General features: G+C 42.1%; 2 protein-coding genes across 7 annotated transcripts in view; one reads left to right on the forward strand and one right to left on the reverse strand.

The window, feature by feature from the left end:
• Positions 1–19,244, reverse strand: part of BABAM2 (BRISC and BRCA1 A complex member 2) — a 577,548-nt gene that overhangs the window by 548,912 nt on the left and 9,392 nt on the right. The window lies entirely within an intron of this gene.
• The window catches only part of RBKS (ribokinase), a 113,112-nt gene that overhangs the window by 91,637 nt on the left and 2,231 nt on the right, over positions 1–19,244 (forward strand). For 3 of the 6 annotated variants that reach the window (XM_055253183.2, XM_055253182.2, XM_055253190.2), the window contains one exon: positions 18,616–18,846. The exons of 1 other annotated variant lie outside the window; for it this stretch is intronic. In XM_055253183.2, the coding sequence (XP_055109158.2) occupies positions 18,616–18,626 (11 nt within the window). In that variant the 3' untranslated portion in view covers positions 18,627–18,846. Of the gene's footprint in view, positions 1–18,615; positions 18,847–19,244 lie in introns of those variants that run through there. 2 more of the 6 variants (XR_010117233.1, XM_055253185.2) reach the window with 2 other exon arrangements.

Consider the following 19,244-nt stretch of genomic DNA (forward strand, 5'->3'; position numbering starts at 1 on the left):
GCCAGCCTAATATGAGCCATCTCAGCAGCTGGCGCAGCCCTCCTTGAAACACTCTCCCTTGAAGAAATTCTGACCTAAACCCAGTGCAGCCAGCAAGGCTGACCCTGTTGGTGGAATCTGGTGGCCCCACTATGGTGGTGGGAGGTAGCAGAGACCCTAGTGGTTTACATTTGCCCTCTCTCCTTTTCCTGAACCCCTAGCAATATTCTTTTTTAAGAAATAATGCATTGACTTATGTTTTAGTCATGTTTCATCCATTTGCTTTTCCCTGGCTTCTAAAACCACAAGCATGGCTGAGGAATTCATGTCCACAGTGTAGGCTCTGAATAGCTTTGTGTAGGGAGAGGTTTTGAAAAGAGAAGAAAGTGGCATCTACTTGTGAGATGGAATGCATGAAGACATCGGGGAGGAATGCACGCGCTGTAACTGTTAGGGTCCCTCGGCAGTTTGGGTAGTGACTCATTCAGCGTGGGTACGGATTCCTAACAAGTGAAGCTTGGTAGTGATGTCATTCTTGCAAGATTGTCTGGGATCTGTTAGAGCTGCCTGACAAGATCTTACCTTGGAGACTTTCATCACTTGGGGGTTTTTCCCAGCTATACTTCATACCCATCATTTCCTCCAACTTGTCCCCTTTTCTATCAACTGGAATTTGGCAAACCAGAACTTTCACGCATCTGTTCCATTGTCATCCTCCTACAGGGCGTTCCTGGGACAGTGTGTGCTCCTCACCTCATCGCTCAGCACCCATCCTCCTGACAGTTCTTGGCTCAGTCAGTGCCTACCTCAGCTACGGTCCAGGCCTTGCACTAGGTCTCAGGACACGGAGGTGATGAAGACAGGTGTCCTACCCTCAAGGGGAGGGCAGGGGGCAGCCAGAGGGCCTGAGACTGGTGGTTTCAGGGACAGCACTGTGGTTTGAACATAGTGCTAGGCAATAAATACGTGATGACCAAATTAATACCCAAGCTGAGTCTCCAAAAATGAGTATAGGAGTTAGTCTAGGGAAAAGTCCAAGCCAAGGTGTCTCCATGTACTGAAACCCGTAAGTGAATAGGAAGAAGTAAGTTCCTTAAGTGAATAGGAAGAAGTAAGAGATGAAACTGGAAAAGTGGTTTAGGGAACCTCGTGTGCCATGTTAAGAAGTTGACGCCATGGAGGCCACATGGACAGATTTGCAATAGTGTAGAGGGTGGGCTGGAAGGGTCCAGACTGGAGGCAGGGAGACTGGCTAGGAAGTTAATGTGACCCTCTGAGGTGATGTGAACATTACTGGGGCAGTAGGGGTAGGGGTGGAGACGAGAGGACAGATTTGAGAAACATTTAGGATTTAAACTCGACAACTGGTGATTGATGAAGTATATGGGAAGATGCCCAGGAGACCCCCAGGTTTTCAGTGTGGAGGTGCCACAAACTGAAAAGATAAGAAGAGGCCCATGTTAAGGCAGAGTTTTGAGTTCATTTCGGCCGTGTTGAGTTAGAGTTGCCTGCAAGAAACATGAGCCAGGTTAAGCAGGCTCACAGGTGGTTAGATACACAAATCCAAAGACAGAGGAGAGTCTGGGCTAAAGATACTGATTTAGGACCCATTCTATTGATAGCAGCTGAAACTGTATGGCTACATACACCCCAACTTCCTTTCCTGATCCATGTCTGTTTATCTAGGACTTTGGTGCCTACATGACCATTTTTCTCTCTGTCCCCATGCTGTCATGATGTGGGATGACTTCAGTGCCATGAGGATGAACCATTACCAAGTCTCATAGCTCCTAGATGTCCTCTACTCCGGTGACTCTTCACCTCCACTCCACTGCAGCCTCCCACTCCCATGACAACCTCCAGGACATTGCTAGTACCTCCTTGGAACCACTTCAGTTCTCCAGTAAAACCTCACATCCTCCTCTCTGAGCAACCCCTGGCTTTCACCTCTTGTACGCCGTTCCCACTTGTCTTAGTTCCCTGTACTTTCTCCTTGCCTGTTGACCCTCTCCTGACCTCTCTTCTTTCCTGATCCAGGTCAGACTCTCTGATTGTTCATCTGAAATATTCTTTCTTGAAACCTTTGATTCCTTTGTACCCCTGCTCCTCCCCCACACCTGCCCAGGACAATGCTAGTTCATGTTCTCTGCTCCTGCCACAAGCACACAGAGGAAAATGGACCCCCCATGCAGTGGAGCCTCACTGGAGCTTCACAGCCTTCCCTCTTCCATCCCTGTATTTCTTCATCACTATGGAAAACATAAGCCTTCCCATGGGGAAATGGGAAAATGTGGGCAGTCTCTTTCCCCCAAAATAGCTTCTCCATCTGCTCTGCTGCTGAATTCCTGCACAGATGACCTTGGTACAAATCTCAACTGCCATTTACCACCTTTTCTTTACACTGGGCAAGAGATTTAACCTTGAATCCCAGTTTCCTCAGCGTAAAATAAGGATGGCCCAGGGTTGCTGCTGGCGTCTGTGACACTCTGTGCAAATTATTATAGAAGAAGCTGCCCCTCTCGATAGGCACACAGCTTGGTGAGCTGGCCATGGCCCACAGCCCACTCTCAGCCCTCAGCTGGGCACCCTTGTGCAATGCCACTTTGCCTAATCATACACCGCAGCCCCAAATAAGCCTACCTCCCCTGGGTTCTAATGAAAACAAAGGCCATAACCTGGAAAGCACTCAGCAGAGAGCCTGACTCTGAGCAGAGCCTCAAAACAAAAGCTATCGCAGACCAGCAGACTCACATTAACATGGAAGTGTGCTCTGCTGGGGATGTCACACATTTATGCCAGCTCCACAGCGTTTATTGGAGAGCAGAGCCTTAAGAAGCAGGGACATGAGTCGGGTACCTTCAGTGAAGGAACTAACCCATGGCCATAGTCAAGGGCCCAGGCAGGCAAGGGACAATGGGAGGGAGAGGGGAGTGAGGCAGCTATGGACAGACAGGATTGTCTGAAACGGAGGGGAAGGGAAATAAGAAACTAGCCTCCCTATGGCAACATTGCCTCGAGCCCTAGCAGCAGAGGCTGCCCACCCAGACCCACACCCAGCTCCAGGCGCTGCCTCAGGGGCTCCTGCCTCTCAGATTCTCCCCTTGGGGTCATCTCACCAGCTGCTCATGAGTGTCATCTCTCACCAGCCCTGCGAAGTCCTCAACCCTCCCACCCCCACTAGAAGGCTCAGGTATTCCATGGGGCCAGTTTTCCTGTCCTTGCGCTTCCCTGATTCCCCAGCTTCCTCCATGGGCACCACTAGAACTCAGAACCCAGAAGTGTCAAGGACCTCAGGAAGGCAGGGGTTTCAGATGCCACACCCATTCTATAAGAGCAGCTCTTCCTTAAGAGGAAATCACTGTGAGAAGGCAAAGGGTAGTAGCCACATGGGTATTATATTGAAGGAAGATGAATTATTCCATCACCCCTTTTGGCACAAAAATAATTTTCAGTAAAAGGTTAAAACCATCATGTTGTATCAATGAGAACTATTTCATTATTCCAAGAATGATTGATTGGAAAGTACTTGACTTACAGGAAAATCACAGTGATACAATACAGCTCCTACTTTTAAAGCACTTTCCATTTAAAAAAAAAATCATACCAGTGTATAAAAATAGTTACACTGAAGATGTGAATCAACAGCCAAGTAATTTATTGGCACTTGAAAGCTTTGTGGTATAAATAGATTCAACAATGAGAATATCAAGTAACTCTGGGCCGTGGCAACCTAACCTTCATTTTCACTAACACAAAAGAAAGTCACATGTAGTTCAGCAAGGGCCATCTGGTCACCTTAGAAGAGATCATGGGAAGAGAAGAACATGATAGAGCCAGGACCAATAAGTCAGGTCAACTCAAAGCAAGGGACAAGGCAGCAGGAGAAACAGAGGGGACAGAGAAGTAGTCCCTGCCCTAAAGAGAGTTCATATTGTCCCATAGCGAAGGCTTGTACAGAAAACGTTCAGCACAATGAACTCAAGTCCTAAGAGAAACACAAAGGGATTACAGGATGTCAAAAGGGAGGGAGACTCTTTTCAGCTTGGTTTCCTTCCTTTTTCCGTCCCCCTTTGCCTGCTTGCCCCAAACCTTCACTGGGTGGTGGAACAGGATGAGAGCAGGAATCACTGGGTCTGGGTACAAAGTGCAGCTCTGCCATTTACCTGCTCTGGTAAATGACTGGTAAATGACTTACAAATGACTGGATGTTTCTGAGACTCAATTCCCTCAAGTTTCAGTGGCAGGGGAGTGCAGGGTCAGTGTGAAGATGAAATGAGGTCAATGTTGTGTGTGTGTGTATATAAATACCCAGCTTTGCTGCCTCTTGATGAGGAGCAAACAGTAAAAGTTCACTCTCTTCCTTACCCTTCCACTCCTCTGTAAAGAGTACAAGGCCTTTTCTTCCCCTTTTATGTTTAAATTTCAAAGAGTTTTTCCATCGTTGGATGTAATGTGACTTTTCAGATCGGCCTTCTTTTCTTTGACCCGAAGGCCCCTGTCAGCCAGGAGCCTCCCTGCTTCTTTGTGGTTCGGGGCTCAGTAGTCCAACTGCTGCCCTCTTGGTGCAGAGAAACACAGAACCCCTGCATCTCACATCCGGTGAGAAGGTGGAGACTGGGGCAACTGAGAGACCGTCCATCAGCAAGCATTAATTGAACACACAGTACTTTTAAGGGATTGTAAAACTCTAAGAAGTCAGCAGGGAAAGACATGGACAAGATTTCCGACCTCTCATAAGAGTTTAACACATGGAGATTGCCTCTGTCATGGTTCTTGGTTGAAAACAGAAGAAACCAGTGGTGGTCTTGCCATAGGGCGCTGGATACCATCACAACAGGGCTGCCACTAACATCCCAGGCCTCAGCTTTTTGTTTTTTGGCAATCACTATCACAGCTAAAAAGTGTTCCTCCCAGGCTGGGCATAGTGGCTCACACCTGTAATCCCAGCACTTTGGGAGGCCGAGGCAGGCGGATCACCCAAGGTCAGGAGTTTGAGACCAGCCTGGCCAACATGTTGAAACCCTGTCTCTACTAAAAATACAAAAATTAGCCGGGCCTGGTGACACACGCTTGTAATCCCAGCTACTTGGGAGGCTGAGGCAGGAGAATTGCTTGAACCCAGGAGGCAGAGGTTGCAGTGAGCCGAGATCGCGCTATTGCACTCCAGCCTGGGCAACAAGAGCGAAAACTCCAGCTCAAAAAAAAAAAAAAAGAAAGAAAAAGAAAGTGTTCCTCCCGGTCCTCTCATTGTTTCATGGGGGTGTCATTGTCTAGTTCATGGTTACAATGGAAACTGCCTCAATGAGGTGGGTATTCCCAAGTGTGGGAAAGAGCTTCACTTCAGTCTACCCCGACTTGTAGCAGATGTCCACTTAATTAAAAAGAAAGAGAGAAATCATTCAGGGGTAGAAATTGGCCCATTTGCAAATTCACAAAGAGTGACTGATATTGATTTCTTTCTCACACTTGGGATTTTTAAAACTTCTTTATTATTATTATTATTACTGGGGACAGAATTTCACTCTTGTTGCCCAGGCTGGAGTGCAGTGGCGCAATCTCAGCTCACCACAACCTCCGCCTCCCAGGTTCAAGCGATTGATTCTCCTGCCTCAGCCTCCCAAGTAGCTGGGATTACAGGCATGTGCCACCATGCCTGGCTAATTTTGTATTTAGTAGAGATGGGCTTTCTCCATGTTGGTCAGGCTGGTCTTGAACTCCCAACCTCAGGTGATCCGCCAGCCTTGGCCTCCCAAAGTGCTGGGATTATAGGCGTGAGCCACCATGCCCAGCCCCCAAAATTTCTTTAATAAAATTTTTTACTTTTAAAAAGTAAAACTTACAGAAATGTTGCAGTAGTCCCATATACTCTTCACCTAGTTTCCCCAATATTAGCATTTTGCCACATTTGTTTTATTGCTTTCTCTCAAAATACATCAATATCATCCTTTTCTCGATTTGAGAGTAAGTCACAGACATCATGATTCTACCTCTTAATACTTCAGGATATGTCTCTTGAAAAAAAGGACATAACAAAAATACAATATAATTATCAAATTCAAGAAGTTTTACATGGAGATAATCTTATATGTACAGTCTAATAATGTCCCAATAGTGGTTTTTTATCATTTTTGGTTCAGGATCCAATCCAAGACTATGTGTTGCTTTAGTCTCCTTGAATATGGAACAGGTTCTTAAACTATGTTGTCTTTCATGACACTGATATTTTTTGAACAGCACAAGCTCATTGTTTTGTAGAATGTATGTCAATTTAGGTCTGTCTTATGCATTTGAGGCAGGAATACTACATCCGTGACCTTGTGTCCTTCTCCAGGCCCCACATCAGGGAGCAGTGGTGTCAGTTTGTCTTCTTATTGGTGATGCTACTGTTGGTCACTTGGTTAAGGTGGTGCCTACCAGGTTTCTCAAGTGTACAATTACTCTTTTTGTCCCTGTAATTAATACATAATCTGTGGGGGGATTATTTATAACTTGTAAATATACTACCCTCATCCTACCTTTACCCAGCAGTGTTAATGCCTCCATTGATGATTCCTCCCTGAATCAGACAGCACTATGATAGTTGCAAAATAGTGACTTTTTAAAGGTTTTTACTAGCTGGCATTTACTGTAAGGAAGAATTTTTCTTTCTCCAGTATATTTATTTATTTTATATCGGTATAGACTTGTGGATTCTTAATAACATTTAATGTGACTGTTAACAATTTATCTATTTTCAGAATCCTTTAAGTAAATTGCTTTTGCATTTTGTGGATGAGTCAAGCTAATTGCAACCAGAGCTCTTTCTTGATGTGGATTTGGCCATTTAATCTATACTCCACTCTGTACCAAGGCAAACAGGAAATAGAATGCTGACCTTTTATAGGAATTGTTGGGTTAAGCACATAGGTTGTTGAAGTGTTTCGAGTAACTTTGGCAAAATGAGGTACTCTGGGAAGATATCATAAAGGAGCAGGGCCTTCTAAAGAAAGACAGCAAAGGGTTTTGAATGAAGGCCCAAAAAGGTAAAGAAGACTGGTAGGATCAATGGCTTCTAAACTAGACACAGAGAAAGGGGGACTTCGCAAGGCAAGAAGGAGTGGGAGAAGGGCAGAGCGTGAACCAGCAGTGAAGTGAACATGCCCAGTCTGCGTGGAGGGTGTGCAAAAGAGCAAGGGAGGTCAAGGGAGGAAGTGAAAAAATAAATGAAGAAATGACATTTAAGAGTTCTGTTCATTGATTTTAGGTAAAAAGATTGAGCACCAAGGGATGGTAGATTCAGTGGAAACAAAGCCATCAACTGTTAATTAGGGAAAAGACTAGAAATGCTTTTGGTCAGAAAGGAAAGAACTAACAGTTGTTTAGCTTTTATTTTTTAATTTCTCTCTTCTATTGAAAGTTGAGCTGTTTTTTAATGTTCACAAAATCCTTGTAAGAGAGATTTTAATAACTTCATTTTATATATAAGAAAACAAAGTCACAGAGAATTTACATTAATTTCCCCAATGTCATAAAGCTAGTAAGTGGTGAGGCCAAGATTCACACACAGGTCTATCTTACTCCAAAGCCCAGGCTGCCAGAAGAAATAAATCTTTAGACTGGAAGAGCAGAGGTGGAATTGGAGCTCTCAATATAAGGACAAATAACTTCCCATATGCCAATCAAAACTCTTAAGCATGGCCCACAGTAAATCTCAATAATTATCTCAACCACACACTTTGGAGTAAATCAATAGTAAACCCAGGAAATAACTTTCAAGGTTTTCAAACCTGACATTCCTGTATAACTCAATACACATACCCACCCCTCTGCCTTTTTAAAAAATCAGTTGTATTAGATATAATTTTTATACAATAAGATTTTACCCATTTTCAGTGCATGATTCAATGAGTTTTGATGAATGTATACAGTCATTTAATCACCACTATAATCATAACCTAGAGTATTTTCATCACCCCAGAAAGTTCCTGTGCAGTCCCTTTGCAGTCAGTACTCCCCAGCCCCTGGCCTGCTTTCTGTTGCCACATTTTTACCTTTTCTAGGATTTCATATAAATGAATTGATATTAGTTGGGGTTCACCAGAGAAATCAGACCAAGAAGAGAGATGTATATGTATATGTGTATATGTATATGTAGTGTATGTGTGTGTGTGTGTGTAGATTTATTATGGGAATTGACATGTGCGGTTATGGAAGCCAAGAAGGCCCAAGATCTGCAAGATGGAGAACTAGGAAAGGCAGTGGTACAATTTAGTCTGAGGTCAAAGGCCTGAGATCCTAGTTAGTGTGCTGAGGGAGAGGGGAGAACATAGATGTCCTAGCTCAAGGAGAGAGAGAAAGAATTTGCCCTTCTGCCTTTTAGTTCCATCCACGCCCTCAACAGATTAGAAGATGCCTGCCCACATTGGTGAGGACCAATCTTCTTTACTCAGTCTACAAATTAAAATGACAGTCTCTTCCAGAAACACTGTCACAGACATAGAAACATTATTTCTGTTAAACAGAAATAATGTTTAACCAGCTATGTGGGCATCATTCAACCTAGTCAAGTTAACACATAAAATTCACCATCACAAAAATCATACAATATGACATGTAGTCTTTTGTGCCTGGCTTCTCCCACTTAGCATAATTCTTTTGAGATTCATCCATGCTGTTTTATCAGCAGTTCCTTCCATTTTATTGCTAAGTAGTATTGCCTTGTCTGGATGTGCCAGTTTGTTTATCCATTCATCAGTTCTACAACATCTGGATTGTTTCCAGTTTGGAGTGATTATAAGTAATGCTGCTGTAAACATTCACATATAGGTCTTTACGTGGATATATACTTTCATTTCTTTTGGATAAATAGCTAGGAATAGAATTGCTGGGTTTTATAAATACATGTTTAACATTATTAGGAAACTGCCAAATTATTTTCCAAAGTGTCTGTATCATTTTGCATTCCCACAAGCAATGAATAAGACTTCTCATATCTCCACATTTACACCAACCATTGGTAATTTCAGCTTTAAACATTTTAGTCTTTGTACTAGGTATATAATGCCATCTCACTGTGTTTTGAATTTGCATTTCCCTAGTGTCTGATGATATTGAGCATCTTTTCATATACTTATTTGGCATATGCATGATGAAGCTTCTTTGATGAAGCTTCTGTTCAAATCTCTTGCCCATTTTTATTGGGTTGTTGGTCTTATTGGGTTGTATTATTGAGTTATAACAGTACTTTACCAGATACATGTTTTGCAAATATTTTATCCCAGTCCATGGCTTATCTTTTGATATTCTTTTGAAGGGCAAAGGCTTTAAATTTTGATAAATTTCAGTTTATCAGGTTTTTTAATCTTTGTGCTTTTGTTGTCCTGAGAAATTTGCCTAGCACAAGGTTACAGCTTTTCTCCTGTCTTATTCTAGAAGTTTGTTGTTTCAACTCTTACATTTAGGTTTGTGACCCATTTTGAGTTAATTGTTGTCTATGGTGTGAGGTAAGGGTTTGTGTTCTTGCATATGGATATCCATTTGTCCCAGAACCATTGGTTTAAAAGACTGCCCTTTCCTCCATTGAATTACTGGGTACAGGTTGAGTTTCCCTAATCCAAAATCCACAATCCAAAATGCTTCAAAATCATGAGCCAGGTGCAGTGTCATCCCTGTAATCACACTTGTAATCTCAGCACTTCAAGAGGCCAAGGCAGGTAGGTCCCTTGAACCTAGGAGTTCAAGACCAGCCTGGGCAACATGATGAAACCCCATCTCTCTCTCTGTCTCTGTCTCTGTCTCTGTCTCTGTCTCTCTCTCTCTCTCTATATATATATATATATATACACACACACACACACACACATACATACACACATACACACACACACACATAAAAAAATTAGCTGGCCAGGCATGGTGGTTCACGCCTGTAATCCCAGCACTTTGGGAGGGCATGGTAGGCGGATCACGCAGTCAGGAGCTCGAGACCAGCCTGGCCAATATGGTGAAATCTCATCTCTACTAAAAATACAAAAATTAGCCAGGCGTGGTGGCAGATGCCTGTAATCCCAGCTACTTGGGAGGCTGGGGCAGGAGAACTGCTTGAACCCAGGAGGCGGAAGTTACAGTGAGTCAAGATAGCACCATTGCACTCCAGCCTGGGCTACAGAGTGAGACTCTGACTCAAAAAAAAAAAAGGCCAGGTGTGGTGGCACACATCTATACTCCCAGCTACTTGGGAGGCTGAAGTGGGAGGATTGCTTGAACCCAGGAGATGGAGGTTACAGTGAGCCAAGATCATGCCAACACACTCCAGCCTGGACAACAGAGTGAGACCCTGTCTCAAAAAAAAAAAAAAAAAAAAAAAAAGCTTCAAAATCTGAAATTTTTTCAGTGCCAACCTGACCCTCAAAAGAAATGTTCATTGGAGTATATTGGATTTCAAATTTTTGGATAAGAGATACTCAACCAGTGAGTATAATGCAAATATTCCAAAAATCAGAAAAAAAATCTGAAATACAAAACATCTCTGGTCCCATGTATTTCAGATAAGGGATACTCAACCTATACCTTTGTTGGAAATCAGTTGACCATATATTTGTGGGTCTGTATCTGGACTCTTCTATCAAGTTATCGAGTGAGCTACGTGTCTATCCTTATGTCAGTATCTCTGTGTCTAATTACTGCAGCTTATAGTAAGCCTGGAAACTTTGTTCTTTTTCAAAACTGTTTTGGCTATTCTAGGTCATTTCCATTTACATATACATTTTAAAATCAGTTTATTAATTTACAATAATTGCCAGCTGGGATTTTTATTGGAATTGCATTAATCTATAGATCAATTTGTGGAGAATTGATCTCTTAAGAATATTGAGTTTTCCCATCCTTGAAACTCTCACCATTTATTTTTCTTTAATTTTTCTTTTACTTTCCATAGCAATAGTGGATAGATCTTACACATATTCAGTTAAATTTAGCCTTAAATACTTCATTTCTAAAATGCTGTTGCAAATGTTTTGATAACTTTGAGTTCTTGTTCATTGCTAATATATAGAAATACGATTGGTTTTTTTCACTCTGTTACCCAGGCTGGAGTGCAGTGATGCGATCTTGGCTCACTGCAAGCTTCATCTCCCGGGTTCACACCATTCACCTGCCTCAGCCTCCCGAGTAGCTGGGACTACAGGCGCCTGCCACCATGCCTGGCTAAATTTTTGTACTTTTAGTAGAGATGGGGTTTCACTATGTTAGCCAGGATGGTCTCGATCTCCTGACCTTGTTATCCACCCGTCTCGGCCTCCGAAAGTGCTGGGATTACAGGTGTGAGCCACCCTGCCCGGCCACAATTGGTTTTTTATAGTGACCTTGTGTCCTGTTACCTTGCTAAACCTACTATTTCTAGTAGCTTTTTGGCTGGACTTCTTAGGATTTTCTACATAGGTCACTATGTCATCTACAAAGAAAAAATGTTTTACTTCTTCCTTTTCAATCTGTATGCCTTTTCTTTCTTTTTTTTCCCCTGTCCTTTTGCACTGGCTAGGCAATCCAGTACAATGTTGAGTAGAAGTAGTGAGAACAGACATCTTTGATTGTTCCCAATATTAGGGAGGAAGCATTCAGTCTTTCTGGTTGAGTATGATGTTAGCTATAGATTTTTCATAAATGCTGTTTATCAAGAAGATCAAGTTACACCTTCTTTCTAAATTTGCTGAACTTTTATCATGAATGAATGTAGAATTTTGTCATATGCTTTTTCAGCTCCTGTTGATATAATCATAAGGTTTTTAATATTACTGAATTACATTGATTTTTTAAAATGTTAAACCAATCTTGCATTCCTGGGATAAATTCTACTTGGTCATGATGCATTATCATATATTTTTTATATATATATATACACACATATATTTAATTTGCTTTAAAAAGTTAAGGTTTTTACATCTATATTCACAAAAGGTATTGATCTTTTTTGTTTTCTTGCAATGTCATGGTCTGGTTTCGGTATCATGGTGACACTAGCATTATAAAGTGTTTCCTTGGCTCTTCTATTTTCTTAAAGAATTTGTGTAGAATTAGGATTACTTCTTACTTAAATGTTTGCAAGGATTATCCAGCGAAGCCATCTAGTCTAGAGTTTTCTTTGTTGGGAACCCCTTATTTTTAATATAGGAAGGACTTATCTTCTATTCTCTGTCAACACAGTGTGTGGGCCAGGCACAGTGGCTCGTACCTGTAATCCCAGCACTTTGGGAGGCCAAGGCTGGAGGATCCCTTGAGCTCAGGAGTTTGAGACCCGCCTGGGCAACATGGGAAGATCCCAGCTATTTATTTGTTTGTTTGTTTGGACAGGATCTCACTCTTTCGCCCAGGCTGGAGTGCAGTGACATGATCACAGCTCACTGCAGGCTCGACATCCCTGGGCTCAGGTGATCCTCCTGCCTCAATCTCCCAGATAGCTAGGACTACAGGCACACACCACAATGCCCAGCTAATTTTTATGTTTTTTATAGAGACAGGGCTTCGCGACGTTGCCCAGGCTGGTCTTGCTCCCAATGTGCTGGGATTACAGACGTGAGCCACCATGCCTGGCCAACCTCATCTCTACAAAAAATAAAAAGATTAGCTGGGTATGGTGGTGCACACCTGTGGTCCCAGCTACTCAAGAGGCTGAGGTGGAAGGATTGCTTGAGCCTGGGAGATCAAGGCATCAGTGAGCTATGATTATGCTACTGCACTCCATCCTGGGTGACAGAGCGAGACCATATCCTAAAAGAAGGAAAGAAAAAAGCAACACATGATGTAGCCCTGAGAATGAAGGGTAATCAAGTTGTGAGAATCGTTGCTGCCTAAATAATGTTTCCAGCACACACAGTTCCACCAAGCCCTGTGTTTCCCTGGCCTTGGCTGTAGTGGAAAGGAATTTAACTGATTTTAAGAGTGTTTTCAGGTATAGGTACAATATTTTTTAAACTTTCTTTTTTTTTTTTTTTTGAGACGGAGTCTCACTCTGTCGCCCAGATGGGAGTGCAGTGGCACAGTCTTGGCTCACTGCAACTTCCACCTCCTGGGTTCAAGCAGTTCTCTGCCTCAGCCTCCCGAGTAGCTGGGATTACAGGCACCCACCACCACACCCAGCTAATTTTTTTGTATTTTTAGTAGAGACAGGGTTTCACCATTTTGGCCAGGCTGGTGTTGAACTCCTGACCTCGTGATCCACCCGCCTCGGCCTCCCAAAGTGCTGGGATTACAGGCATGAGCCACCGCGCCCAGCCATATTTTTTAAACTTTCTAAAAAACCTTGTCTGCAGCCAAAAAATACCCTGCTAGCTAACAGAGGGGTAGGTAGACCTGATTTCTATCAGCAATGCCAGAATGTCTCCTTTCCACCTTGTGCCTCCACTCTGGTCAGGGTGTAAGGTAGGGAGGCACAGAGGCATGGCTAACCTATTCATACTTTTATTATCTTAAACTTGTTTGGAAAAATATTATAAGCTTATAGCAAATCAAACAATATAAAAGTATATAAAGAAAAAAAGACCACTGTCCCTGTACCTTGCACATAAGAAAACCAAATATTCACAGTTCGATACATATCCTTCATTTTTCTCTATATTCTTTAAAAAAATACACATATGCTCATATAGATAGGTATTTGTCTTTTTTCATTCTTTTATTTCTTTTCCCCCAAATGGGATCATGGACGCTGAAACCTCCTTTTTTGACTTAACTAATTGACATTTCTCCAAGTATGTGCTTCTATTGCTAGACTTTTCTTGTTAATAGCTGCATACTTTTCCATAATAAGAGTTTATTCATCCTATTTGATAGACAATCAGATGGTTTCCAGTGTTTTGCCTTTGAAAATAATGCAGCAATAAGCATCTTTGTACCTATATTCCTATATTACAGGAGCTTTTCCTTCTGTAGGAGATTCCCAGGAGCAGGATTGAAATTGTTGAATCAAAGAGCGTTACACATTTTCTTTCTTTCTTTTTTGAGATGGAGTCTCACTCTGTCGCCAAGGCTGGAGTGCAGTGGTGTGATCTCGGCTCACTGCAACCTCCATCTCCCAGGTTTAAGCAGTTCTCTGCCTCAGCCTCCCAAGTAGTTGGGATTACAGGCACGTGCCACCACGCCCGGCTAATTTTTGTATTTTTAGTAGAGACAGGGTTTCACCATCTTGGCCAGGCTGGTCTTGAACTCCTGACCTCATGATCCACCCGCCTCAGCCTCCCAAAGCGCTGGGATTACAAGCATGAGCCATGGCGCCCAGCCGAGCGTTACACATTTTCTAGTCATTGACCATCTTTTCATATGTTTATTACTTACTGATGATATACATTTCCTTTTCTGAAATTGCAGGCCTATATCTTTATACATTTTTATCCTACATTTGTCTTTTTCCTAGCAGTTTGAAGATATTCTTTGAATACTGAGGATATGTTACATGTATTGCAAGGATTTTCACCAAATCTGTACTTTTTCACTTGGCTTTATTTATAGTATCTTTGGACATACAATTTTTAAAATATGTTTATAAAATTAAAAACCTGTTATTTTTTTCGTTATGTCTTTTTGTGTTTACTGACTTGCTTATGTTTTCCCTGTCTGGGGTTATACAAAAATATTCATCAAAATTTTCATCTTACTATTTTACTGTTTTGTTTTTTACATTCAAGACTTTAGCTGGAATTTAATTTTGTATGTAATGTAAGGAGGAGTCAAGACTTGGCATCTGGGAGTTTGCCATAACTCTTTGTATCTTGTGGCATTTTCCATGTTTTCATAATAACCCTCCAGTCAGCTCATAGTTCTTCAGGTTTCAGGCCTTTCTCATGTCGGCTGCTGTGCTGTAAACTGAGAGTGGGAAGGAACCATGTCTGTCTCTTTCTCCATTGCATCCTTCAGGAAAGACCAGTAAACATTGCAAAGCAGCTAACATAGGGCATAACACATTTTAGGCACTCAGACAGTATTCATGGGGGCAATGAAAGTTGCATGCACACCTGCATTACTATCACCCCTTGGCAAGTTTAATATTGATGGCTTTGTGTAAACAAGGGGAAATGTCATTCTCCTTAAAGCCACTCATGGTGTCATGAGCTCACGCTGGTCCTTCCTCCTCCTGTGTCTTTATTCTTTGAGGTCTGCCTTCTCTTATAAATCTGGCTCATTCTATAAGGACTCCCTTCCGGCAGGGGCGGGGAGGGGGGGGCGCTTTCTTCAAATCCCTTCTTAAAATCTGACAGTACTTATAAATTCTGCAATACTATTTAGCATTTAATCCACAATGGATTTTAATCCTTTTCTAGCACCCATCACTCTGCTGGGCACATAGCCCATTAAATACATCAACTGTGACTGAAACAATCTTGCATGCCAAGGTTCTTTAAAAAGCCTGAGGTGTAGCCTCAAGATTTGTTATGAAAGCCCTTAGGTCTAAGGAACAGCAAGCTGGGAAGAGGTAGAAAATGACCCTGAGAGCTGTTGAATACAAGAATGGTTTTTCTTTTTTTTTTGAGACGGAGTCTCGCTCTGTCGCCCAGGCGGGAGTGCAGTGGCGCTATCTCGGCTCACTGCAAGCTCTGCCTCCCCGGTTCACGCCATTCTCCTGCCTCAGCCTCCCGAGTAGCTGAGACTACAGGTGCCCGCCACCTTGCCCAGCTAATTTTTTGTATTTTTAGTAGAGACAGGTTTTCACCGTGTTAGCCAGGATGGTCTCAATCTCCTGACCTCGTGATCCGCCCACTTCGGCCTCCCAAAGTGCTGGGATTACAGGCGTGAGCCACCGCACCCGGCCTAAGAATGGTTTTTCTTTTCTTTTTTTTTTCTTTAATTATACTTTAAGTTTTAGGGTACATGTGCACAACATGCAGGTTAGTTACGTATGTATACATGTGCCATGTTGGTGTGCTGCACCCATCAACTTGTCATTTAACGTTAGGTATATCTCCTAATGCTATCCCTGCCCCCTCCCTCCACGCCACAACAGGCCCTGGTGTGTGATGTTCCCCTTCCTGTGTCCATGTGTTCTCATTGTTCAATTCCCACCTATGAGTGAGAACATGCGGTGTTTGGTTTTTTGTCCTTGCGATAGTTTGCTGAAAATGATGGTTTCCAGCTTCATCCATGTCCCTACAAAGGACATGAACGCATCATTTTTTATGGCTGCATAGTATTCCATGGTGTAGAGCCTGCATTACCAAGTCAATCCTAAGCCAAAAGAACAAAGCTAGAGGCATCACGCTACCTGACTTCAAACTATACTACAAGGCTATAGTAACCAAAACAGCATGGTACTGGTACCAAAACAGAGATACAGACCAATGGAACAGAACAGAGCCCTCAGAAATAATGCCGCATATCTACAACCATCTGACCTTTGACAAACCTGACAAAAACAAGAAATGGGGAAAGGATTCCCTATTTAATAAACGGTGCTGGGAAAACTGGCTAGCCATATGTAGAAAGCTGAAACTGGATCCCTTCCTTACACCTTATACAAAAATTAATTCAAGATGGATTAAAGACTTAAATGTTAGACCTAAAACCATAAAAACCCTAGAAGAAAACCTAAGCAATACCATTCAGGACATAGGCATGGGCAAGGACTTCATGTCTAAAACACCAAAAGCAATGGCAACAAAAGCCAAAATTGACAAATGGGATCCAATTAAACTAAAGAGCTTCTGCACAGCAAAAGAAACTACCATCAGAGTGAACAGGCAACCTACAGAATGGGAGAAAATTTTTGCAATCTATCCATCTGACAAAGGGCTAATATCCAGAATCTACAATGAACTCAAATCTACAAGAAGAATGGTTTTTCAAGTGAGACTGTGTAGTCACATTTAAATTGTCCTGGACACAATTGTTAGACAAACACAAGCAGGTATTGCTCTGTCCAAAGGCACAGGTCCACAGACTTTCTCAGGATGTTTTCTGTTTCCATGGCCTTCACCAGCTTGGATCTTAGGAGCTTCAGAGAAAATGGAAAGAAACTTGATGTGTCCCTATATTTGGTTTAGAAATAATATCAAATGGCTCTCAGCTCTTTCTGTGTGCATTTTTCAGTTGGCCTAGAAGAAATGGCTAATTCTAGGGCTAGGGCAGGGACTATATAAGATGACCCTGGAGCATCTTGGGGGATTTTGTTTGTTTTGTTTTTGTAGAGGCAAGGTTTTGCCATATTGCCAAGTCTGGTCTCAAACTCCTGGGCTCCAGCCATCTGCCCACCTCAGCCTCCCAAAGTGCTGGGATTACAGGTGTGAGCCACCATGCCCGGCCCCCTGGGGCATCTTGTAATGCCAGAAAGTACTCAAAACCAAAAGGATGGGCGTATGTCAAAAGGACACAGGAGCCAACTGGAAAAGCTCCCAATGGCCAAAACTGGAACAATTTGAACAACAAAATAATATAGCATTGAATTATAGCCCAAAGAATAAAACAAATAACCATGAGTTCATACTGATATAAATGACTGAATAAATAAATGGAAGAGACCAATCTCCCATACAGAAGAATTCCAAATAATTTATGTAGAAACTTCACCCTTAAGGAGATAGAGCATAGAAACTCCACCCTTAAGGAGATAGAGCATAACTTCAGGGAATAATTCCCCAACCCTTAAGAGTGGAATACGTGTAATGACTTGCTTTCCAACATGAAAAAAAATTAAAATTAAAAAAACAAAGAGTGCAACATGAAAAAAGGGAGCAAAGTAACTTTACAGTGAAGAAACTTGGCAAAGACTACCTTAGCCAGGTGATCAAGGTTAACACCATCAGTAAGAAGTCATGTTGATCATATGTACCCTTAATATGATGTGATGAAAATGACATTTCACCTCTGTGGTCTTCCAAAAACCATAACCACAGCCTGTGAGAAAAACGGACATAACCCAATTAAGGTATGTGCTACAAAATAAGTGAAAAGTTCTCCTCAAAACTATCAAAATCATCAACGACAGCCAGGTGCAGTGGCTCACACCTGTAATCCCACCATTTGGGAGGCTGAGGGAGGAGGATTGCTTGAGGCCAGCCGTTCAAGACCAGGCTGGTCAACATAGTGAGACCCTTTTTTTTTTAATTAAAATTTTTAAAAATTAGCCAGGTGTTGCACATGCCTGTAGTCCCGGCTACTTCAGAGGCTGAAGCAGGCGGATTGCTTGTGCCCAGCCAGGAGTTCATTCAGGAGTTGAGCCCAGGCTGCAGTGAGCTATGATTGTGCCACTGCACTTCAGCCTGGGCAACAGAGCGAGACCATGTCTCTTTAAAAAAAGAAAAAAAAATCATCAAAAACAAAGAATGTCTAAGAAACTATCACAGCCTACAGGAGTCTATGGAAATAGGACAATTAAGTATAATATGGTATGTTGGATGGGATCCTGGAACAGAAAAAGACATTAAGCAAAACTAGTAACCTCTGAAAAAAGTATGAAGTTCAGTTAATAATATATTATTTCTTTAGTGGTGATAAATGTACCACAGTAAGATGTTAACAGAACTGGGTATGAATACATGCAAACTCTGTATTATCCTTGTTCCTTTTCTGTACATCTAAAACTAAAATTAAGTTTACTTAAATATTTTTAAAATATGTAGTTTGGGCAACAGATTGACTACATGCTTATCTTCAAAACTGTGCTTTTAATTACAGGGTGCTGGTGACAGCTTTGTGGGAGCTCTGGCCTTCTACCTGGCTTACTATCCAAATTTGTCCTTGGAAGACATGCTCAAGAGATCCAATTTCATTGCAGCAGTCAGTGTCCAGGCTGCAGGAACACAGTCATCTTACCCTTACAAAAAAGACCTTCCGCTTACTTTGTTTTGATTGATATTAGTCCCAAAATAAATATACCTGGGAATAAAATGTACTTGGGGTGGCTGCTCCTGGCTAATGCTTATTAGAAAATGTCCTCTTCCCCTTTCTTTGCAAATATTAGTTCTTTTACGAAGTCATCCTCAAGCTTCAATTTATTTATAACGATGATTCTTTTGCTTTCCATGCATTTGCACAAACCAACCAGAATTAAAGATTCCACAACCAAGATCTGTACAAACATAAAGACAAGTAACCTCAATTGTCAACAGATTGTTAATGCCCCATGTGCACCATATGGCAGGGGTTGTGGACACAGTGTCTAGAGCCACAGCAGACTCAAATAAGAGAAGGGGCACTTTCTAAGAGGGGCAGCTGATACTCAACTTCAGCTTAGTGTTGTCAACGCCTCTGGTTTTGTAAGGGAAGGCAGAAGTTTGGATATTTATTGGAACCCTGCAGTGTTT

This window comes from Symphalangus syndactylus, chromosome 18 (assembly GCF_028878055.3).
Source record: "Symphalangus syndactylus isolate Jambi chromosome 18, NHGRI_mSymSyn1-v2.1_pri, whole genome shotgun sequence".
Lineage (NCBI taxonomy): Eukaryota > Metazoa > Chordata > Mammalia > Primates > Hylobatidae > Symphalangus > Symphalangus syndactylus.